The following is a 9,105-nucleotide window of genomic DNA, read 5'->3' on the forward strand; positions in this document are numbered from 1 at the left end:
CCTATAGTAGTTTTGACTTACTACTACCCCTTTACATCATTTATACTATGTCATGGATATCAAAGTGTCTAACTAACTATAACTACCAATACAGACACTAGTATCTCATCTATACCTTCTATTTCTATTTGTACATTTGTTCTTCAGGGAATCCAATCCAGTTTCTGCAGCAATTCTCTGCATTTTCTGTTATGCTGCCCTCGAACATGAATATGCAGAACTATTTCCTTGCAGATTTGATATTCATCATATTTGCCATCCTCAAATCTGCCTCTGTTCCTCTCTCTCCATATCATTGCAACTGTCATGGCAAAAACACAGCATGTGATGCTATTGATACTTGCCCTGCCTTTTGCCTTTTTGCTGATCCATTCCAATTCACATTCCCAGTCTCCTATATTTCTTTTATGCCCCAGCCATGAGCACAGTTTAGTCCACAACCTTTTTGTTATTGGACACTCAAAAAATAGATGGTTGAATGTCTCTATACTATGCTTACAGAAAATACAGTCTGTTGGCACAGTAATACCAATTTTCAGCAATGTATCCACTGTGGCCAGCCTCTTATGCACTGCAAGCCACAAAATGAATCTGTACCTCGGATGTACACTGGTATGCAACATTAAGCCCTTCCATTCCACTTTGCAATATTCTGGGATCAGCTTCAAGTACACCTGCTTGATTTGAAACTTGCCATTCTTACATAGCCTCTTTAATCTTTCATGCAAGGTTCCTTGGAGTTGCTGATGCCTCATAACCACTTCTCTGCTATCCATTATCTTCCTTAGGAGTAGGCACTGTGTCCAGATCCTTTTTCTTATATAGAAACTATGAACCCATCGAATCCATAGGCAGTCTTTCTTTCTAGTTAAATCCCATAAGTGCTTAGTAACTGCTGCTTTGTTCCATACTTTGATGTCCAGTATGTTTAGTCCACCAGCTGCCACTGGTTTACATACATTCTCCCAAGCTACTAGTGCCTTCTTTGAGATAGTTTCAATCAATTTCAGCACCTTTTTTGGGATAATGAACACCTGAGCCCAGTATGTCTGTATACCAAATATGACTGACTGCCTTTATCAATTGACACCTTCCTGCATAGGATAAAAGCTTTGCTGACCAACAGGTAACCTTTGTTGCTATCTTCTCAACTAGAGGCAAGTACTGAGTAATAGTTAGCTTTTTTGAGTCTAACGGAATGCCCAAGTATCTAAAAGGAAGCTTTCTTCACTAAATCTCAATGTTTGCAGGAATCACTAAATACCAAATATGACTGCCTTTACCCCAATATTAAGGTTTTTTTTTTTTTTTTTTTTTTTTTTATGTATTTCGAATCAGGAAAGATTTAATAATAAAAGTTTAATACATTTCAAAGTCATAAATATTAGAAAAATAATTCAATTACTATGTCGAATGTCATAAATCTAATTTTAAAGGGTAAAAAAGACGAATAACAGTTCGCTAAGAGGCTTGTGATATCAAATTATGTAATACATGTTTCTGATGATATATAGTAAAATTCAATAGAACACAGCCGGTGATGTGCAGATTCAATTAATTAGAATCAGTAGAGACTACATAATATGATTGGAGGACATAAAAAGATTTTTATTTCAATAACTTCATTTTTAATGGTGGCATCTTGTATTTCCACATTTTTTATGTGTATCGTCTGTATTTTAGAAGGGAAAATATTTCATATAAACATGATCTGTATTTTGCTTAGAAGTAACATAAAATTAGTTGATGATAGAACGTAACTCGTAAATATTTTCTAAAATAGTTCTAACAATGAAAGGAAAGAACCAATTTTTCTTATATTGTTCACCTTTTTTGTACTAATTGTACTTGAATTGGGTTAAATAAATTGATTTTATCTTACATAATATGTATGAACAACTTGAGTAGGCATAGCTTAATACATAATACTACTACTGTAGCTTCGTCTAGTAGTAGCTTATTACAGTATGGCACTAAAGTCACTTGTAATAGAAGGCTATACCAGCCACTCTCTGTACGCGGTACTTAAATATATATAAATATTATCTTTTGTACCAAAAAAAAAACGTCAATAACCCTAAATACAATTTTATGGTTCCCTCCCCCCCCCCCCCCCCCGAAAAAATTACCGAACCCTAAATCTAAAGTCTAAACATAGAAAAGAACCTAAACCTAAATAAACAAAAGACACGGCAATAAAATTTAATTGCCAACAAATTCTTAAACCTATAATGAATCCTAATTAGTTGCAGAATCTTAAACTTTAATAAAGAAAAGTTGCACTCAACAAAAAAAAAGGCAATAAAACGGCACTTTTTAATTTTTCTTTCAAATTTTGTCTGTTAGTGTTTGTAATTACAATTTTCCAACGTTAAATTTACTTACGAAGGGTAAAAAAAAAGAACAATATCTTGATGGAGATTTCGTACTTTTAATATAGTATAAAAAATATAGATTAAATTATCCTCTCAATCAATTAATTTCAGATAAAATAAGAGATATTGGAGTATTATATTCACACTCATATTTATTGCAAGATAACAATTGTGAGGCTAGCTAATTCTAGGATAAAAAGTCATATGATGAAGGTACTGTCTCCAAAATTCTTCTTTTATAGCCTTTAAGAATGCATAGTATTGACAATAACCAAATTAACTAGTGTAAACCTAAATAAACACATATTTTTTTTATTATACCAAAGCATCTACCACAAAAATATTTAATAAACACAAATCTCGTATTATAATCATAGTATAAAAGTTCGTATGGTTATTTCTTTGCAGTGCGTTTGATTTGAATGTTGTTTCCAATAAAAACTAGTCTCTCGGGCTACGAGAACATTAAGTCATAAAAATAAATTGGTAGAATAAAAAACTAATTTCCTTGGCAATTCAAATACTCCATGTCCACAATAACTAGGGATGACAATAGGGCGGCTGGGGTAAAACTCACAAAAATTTCAATCCGGCACGTCCCGCTTCGCACAGTTATTTTTCAGTTTTCAACCCATCCCACCCCACTTTTTTTTTCTTTTTTCTCTAATTTTTTTTCTAAAACAAACTAGTTTGAGATTTTATTATTTTATAAAATGACGAGTTTAATAGAATCACATAAACATAAAACTGAGAGAGTATTACGCTGATCTTCTAAAATAAATGGGTTACTATCATTTCCTATTACTAATACGATATCTTGACTTATGTAATATCACTTTTGTGAGACTTATGCAAATTAATTAATTATAAATCAAAATAGTATTCGTGCTAATGAAGAAAGATATGAATTGTAGTTTAAATGATTGCTTTGTTTCAAAAAAGATAAAATTCAAAGTTGCCCCGCATTAAACTCGCAACCCGCCCCACATCGCTTTCAAAATTTTAAAAATTATTTTAACTCGCCCCGCCCCGCACCCGCATAAGAGTAAACCCGCCACAACCCGCACCCGCCCCATTGCCATCCCTAAGTCAATAAGTGACTATTTTAACTTTTTATTTTGATCCAAAATAAATGTCCATTGACATAATCAAGAAGGAATTAATTTTGATTTTCCAAAATTTACCCTTATTTACATATTTCAATATGTCAAGGTAATATTTAATAAACCAAAGAAACTATTACATAAACTACAATTCTAACTCTACACGCTCCTAATGTTTTCGCCAAGTAATATATATATATATTTTTTTGGGTTTGCCGCTTGTAAACTTCAAAAGATCGGAACTTACATATGAAAAATGAAATATTTAATTCATAGTTTGAAATTCTTAATTCAAAATAGATCTTAGAAATTATATTTTCAATAACTCGTTATAGTGAGTAAAATTCCACTTAGGCGAGCATATTATGTTGGAATTTCAGCACACGGAAAGTTCTCAGCATAATATGTTAGATTATGGAACTCCTGCGTATAAACTTCTAGCATGTTATGTTGCTGGAATCTTTTATGTAAAAAATTGAACTCTAACATATTACATTGAAATTTTTTCGAATTTTAAAGGGTATTTTATTCAGATTTTATCTTTACGTGAAAAAATTACTAAATTTCAATTACTTTTGAAACAATTGCTATTTTCAATTACCAGCCATAAATTTGACTATTTCTGATTTTTACTCAAACAAGCTCATATACCAGACCTTGTTAATTCGTTCATTTATCTCGTTTATATTGACAATAATTTCATTATACGTTGTCAGTGCCTATTCGTTTAATTAAGGGGTTTTAGCATCTACATTTATAATGTAAGTGCGAGGCATTTAATATTAGATTTTGATTTCCTTATTCCGCGTCAATCCAAGCTCCAAAGAATAAAACTTATCATACGGCAAAATGCAAAAAACTCTAATTTAGTGATTTAAAGATATAAAAATAGTTTTGTGACTTGACAATATAAAGAATAAATTCAATGATCTTAAAAGTGCAGTAAATTAACTTTGTGAATTTACTAATACAAGAGGTAAAGTTCAATGATTATTATAGACAATAAATTCAACAAAATATAATCTAAATTGAAAAATAATGCAACAATCGTAGTATTTGATTTCAAATAATACGAGTTTACAATCTCTATGAATCTTGTGATTCTTCTTTTCTAATATAAATTCAAGGGCTTTCGAGCTTGATCTTGAATTTATGCTTGTTTTCCACGAACGATGATCTTGAATTGAACTAGCACAAACTTAGATTTGAACTCGTACTCCTTGAGCCTTGATTTATTCTTCGTTATTTAGCTTGAACTTGAACTTGAAACTTGAATCTTATGGAGAAATTTGCGACGTCTGATCCACAAGACATGTCATTTACACATGTGGCATAGTTGCATGGGACTTTTATTTGACTTGCATGCCTTGTCATGTTGACACATGGCATGATCCTATCGGCTCTTCCATTTGACTTGGCAAGCCACGACGACACGTGGCACCAAACTGGGCCTCTAGGAAGATGATATATTGGACCTAATGAAGTTGGCTCATCACTTGTAGCCAAGCTAAATGAGTTAGCACAGTAAATATTTATTGGACTTAACTAATTAAATGTAACAACCCAGCCCGTTAGTGTTATTGTCCGCTTTGGGCCTAGGCCCTCACGGGTTTAAAACGCGTTACTAGGGTCTATGACTTGTTAACTTATATACCCATAATTCCTCTTGTGTTTTTGCCGATGTGGGATGTTGTCTAAAGTATGGGATGTTACATACACCTACTCTAATGGACTCAGTGTCCTCGATGAGTTTTGTTTCACTGCATGAGATTCGCCTAGACTTAACACTGAGGTTTGCCCCACCTAACTGGGATTTGCCTAAACTCGGTTGAATTCTGACCCACCATCGGCAAGGCTGACACAAAAGTGGCTATGATACCATCTATAACAGTCCAACCCGCTAGTGATATTGTCTGCTCTGTGCCTAGGCCCTCACGGGTTTAAAACATATCACTAGGGTTTAAGGCTTGTTAACTTATATACCTAGAATTCCTCTCGTGTTTTTACCGATATGGGACTTTGTCTAAAGTTTGAGGTGTTACATTAAACCAATTATATTAGCACATAATATTTTTTTGGACTAATATATTTAAAATGAAGTCCAAATTATTTTATTGAATTTAAATCCAACAAATTTTGCATGTTTACAACTATAACCAAATAAATTAAATTAAACACTATAGACAATTAATCAAACTCACCAATTGAAAAGTCAATGATAGGAAAATTAAAGGCGATTCATAAAATGTACTTATTGATCTTCCAAAATATAGGAAGGAAAAAAAAAAGCAATTTTAATTTATTGAACAGTACACGGAACTTAATTTAGCGACCCATATGCTGACCCAAATATTGTCGTGATGGTTGATTGCTTTGTTCTTTAATAAAACGGGCTATAAGCTTGTAATCTTTTATCTTGTGCTATTTCGAAACATTAAGAGCCTCTTTTGGCCAAGCTTCTGGGAGGCCAAAAGTATTTTTTTCCCCAAAAAGGTACTTTTAAAAAAGTTTAAGCTGTTTGACCAAGATAAAAAAGTACTTTTAGCCAATAGCAGAAGTAATTTTTCTGCTTTTGAAAAGAAGCAAAAACAGAAAATTAATTTATTTAAGATAAAACTATCCTCACCTTAAAATTTATGCTTTTCAAATTATCTCTTACTAATTTAAGTTTTTTTTTTTTTCCATATTTGTTTCTGATTTTTATCATTCTCTTAAATTTAAAGATATGTTATACATGAATCATATTGTAACTTTCCAAATTCTTTATTGACTTTTCTTGTTTTTGATTTTTTGGGGTGTAATGTCTTGTAACTTTTCAAATTATCTTCTTCTTTCTTCACACTAAAGCAAATTATCTACATCCTTTTTTGGATTATCAATTCTCTTCCTACAAATATTTATTTATAATTTCTTCTGTTATAGACTATTAGTTCTCGAATCTTTAAAACAATTGTAAAATTTAATTTGTGAAAATTACCTACAAATAGGTAATAAATTTACAACTTCATCGCATATATATATTATTAAAAGATGAAGAAAAAACATCCACATTAAGCCAAGTGGCAGTTCACAATAGGCCGCCATGCAATTTACAACAAAGTTGGTTAGGTTATGTAATAATTACTTTCTGATTTAAATTTTAAAAAAATAAAATTATACATTATGTATTGCTAATAATTAGTTACTCTTCAAAATTATTTTTATTTTACGCTCAATGTCATATTATTTCAAGTTTGTCACTTAGAATCATCTAGTTATAACTACCATGACTATACATAATTTTATCCGACGATATTTTTCTACCGATAAGGAATTCAACTATTATGCTAATGAAGACATTACTACACAGACATAGGAAGGAGGTGGGTCTTCTGATATTTCTTTAGAAATGCAAGACAAGTCTACTACTATGGAGGCATTATGTGATAGAAGAAGAGATGAAATTGTTGAAAAATATTATCTTTACTTATTATTTCATGGTAGATTATAAATATATAATAATTTGTGGAATAGACTTCTAATTCATGCGAAATGATGTATTTTGATTATTCAAATCATTATGCAACAATAAGTAATTATATTAGATAATATTATGTATTTTGGTATAACTATATATGTAAAATTGAGTTAAATCTTTATTATGTTTGTTTACATTATATTTTATATTTTAATTAAATAAAATAAAAAATCTCTTACAATAAATATTTAAGTTTATTTTTCTCTTTAAAATAATAATAAGACCTTGGTACTATTCTTTTTGGTAATTTGACACTCAAAAGCACTTTTTAGGAAGATTGACAAACACAATTTGTTTACCAGACGTTGCAAAAAGTACTTCTTAAATGAATTGACCAAACATAAACTATTTTTAAAATAAGCAGAGTTTGACATTTTGGCCAAACGGGCTCTAAAATTAATCTTCCTCCATGACCGATCTTATTGTGAAGAAAAATTAAATGTCATTGTGAGGTTTAACAGAATCATTACATTTTGTGTAGTATAATTGCTGAATGATCGGGACATCTGAAGAGGCTACTCAAAAATTGAATTTAATGAAAACGTGTCAATACTACTTTGTCAATTGGGAAAAATTTTCAATAGTAAAACTTAATGAGCCACACTTATAGCAGATTTATATTGCGGACAGATTGCAATTATCTGAGACAGCACCAAAGTATCTAATGATGAAACTAAAGAATTCAATAATTAATATTTAATACTAATAAAATCATTTGAAAACCAATCACGTTCTAGCAAAACGCATAATTACCAAAATTAAGAAATCACTTGAGGGAAGATGATTAAGATAACAGATTGAGATAGAATAGTAATTAACAAATAAATAATGTTAGACTGAGCAACTCAATATTGTGATTAACACTAAAATGGCAACTGAATTTGAATGAGAAAACATAACTATCATCATTTGATAGCCACTGACAAATCTAACCATACCAATTAATTTTATCAAGACAATTTCAATTTAAAAATTAACATAACTTCCAATTTTGCTACAGATGCAGAACTGTAAAACATTACACCAAAAGTTCTTCTTTACATCACCAAACTCTAATTGAACTCATAAACGCAACAGAAACCAAAAGGAAAAAACAACAAAAACCTATCAACTTTCAAGAGCTGGTGAATTTGGTAACAGCCTTAGTACCCTCAGAAACAGCATGCTTCGCCAATTCACCAGGAAGTACAAGTCTCACAGCAGTCTGAATCTCCCGAGAAGTAATCGTAGGCTTCTTGTTGTAACGGGCCAATCTAGAAGATTCCTGAGCAAGTTTCTCGAAGATATCGTTGATGAAACTGTTCATGATACCCATAGCTTTGCTTGAAATTCCAATATCAGGGTGAACCTGTTTCAGCACCTTGAAAATGTAGATCTTGTAAGTCTCAATTGACTTCTTTGCCCTCTTCTTCTTCTTGTCTCCGGCAGCAGCGGCGCCGTCCTTCGGGAGCTTTTTGCCGGCCTTTGATGATTTCTCGGCGGTGGGGGCTTTTTCGGCAGCTGGTTTTTTCTCTGCGGGTTTTTTCTCAGCCTTTGGTGCCATTTCAACAAGATTTGAGGAATGTAAGAGGAGATTAGCAAAGTTTGTAGGAAATCGGAGGGATTTTGAGTTCGAATTGTGTGAAGGGAATGGTGTAAAGAGATTTATTATATAAGAAGCTGGGGCGACCTATTGATTGGTTAATTTGGGATGACGCGGATCGTGAGTTTCAGCCGTTTGATGTTCTAGTCAATCAACGGTGTAAAATGAAGGATGACTTGGATTAAATTATAATCTCCTCCTACTTTGGAGGGAAAGCAAGACTTCCCTTCCTTTTTTTTCATAGTAAAACAAGATTTCGTCCTACCTCCCCCCCCCCCCCCCGCTTATACTGGTTAAACGAATATAAGGGTGTTGAAGAGAAACTAAAAACTAAATCAAGTCGGCTTTTGATATTGAACAAGCAAAAATATCGATCAAATCAACATAATGTATTTATTATTTATACATTCTAGCATGATCGCGATCCTTTCTTCATTTGTAATATTTCTTTTTGTCTGGTAAAACCATTTATATATTATTAATTCGATTAATCCGAATTCCGTCACATAAAGTCCACTAAAGGGGCAT

General features: G+C 31.9%; 2 protein-coding genes across 2 annotated transcripts; both read right to left on the minus strand.

The window, feature by feature from the left end:
* Positions 1-143: 143 nt before the first annotated feature.
* On the minus strand, positions 144-776 carry LOC104224779 (uncharacterized). Its single transcript, XM_009776485.1, has one exon. It carries the CDS (start codon positions 774-776, stop codon positions 144-146), a length of 633 nt encoding a protein of 210 aa, XP_009774787.1.
* Positions 777-7,940: 7,164 nt separating this feature from the next.
* LOC104224778 (histone H2B-like) lies at positions 7,941-8,616 on the minus strand. The gene has a single exon (XM_009776484.2). The coding sequence runs from the start codon at positions 8,536-8,538 to the stop codon at positions 8,110-8,112; it is 429 nt and encodes a 142-aa protein (XP_009774786.1). The 5' UTR covers positions 8,539-8,616; the 3' UTR covers positions 7,941-8,109.
* Positions 8,617-9,105: the final 489 nt, after the last annotated feature.

The sequence above is a fragment of the Nicotiana sylvestris genome, chromosome 5, assembly GCF_000393655.2.
Source record: "Nicotiana sylvestris chromosome 5, ASM39365v2, whole genome shotgun sequence".
In the NCBI taxonomy this organism is placed as follows: Eukaryota; Viridiplantae; Streptophyta; class Magnoliopsida; order Solanales; family Solanaceae; genus Nicotiana; species Nicotiana sylvestris.

Coding starts and splice junctions, on each gene's coding strand:
- LOC104224778 (XM_009776484.2), bottom strand. CDS start 8,538: ATGGCACCAAAGGCTGAGAAAAAACCCGCAGAGAAAAAACCAGCTGCC.
- LOC104224779 (XM_009776485.1), bottom strand. CDS start 776: ATGGATAGCAGAGAAGTGGTTATGAGGCATCAGCAACTCCAAGGAACC.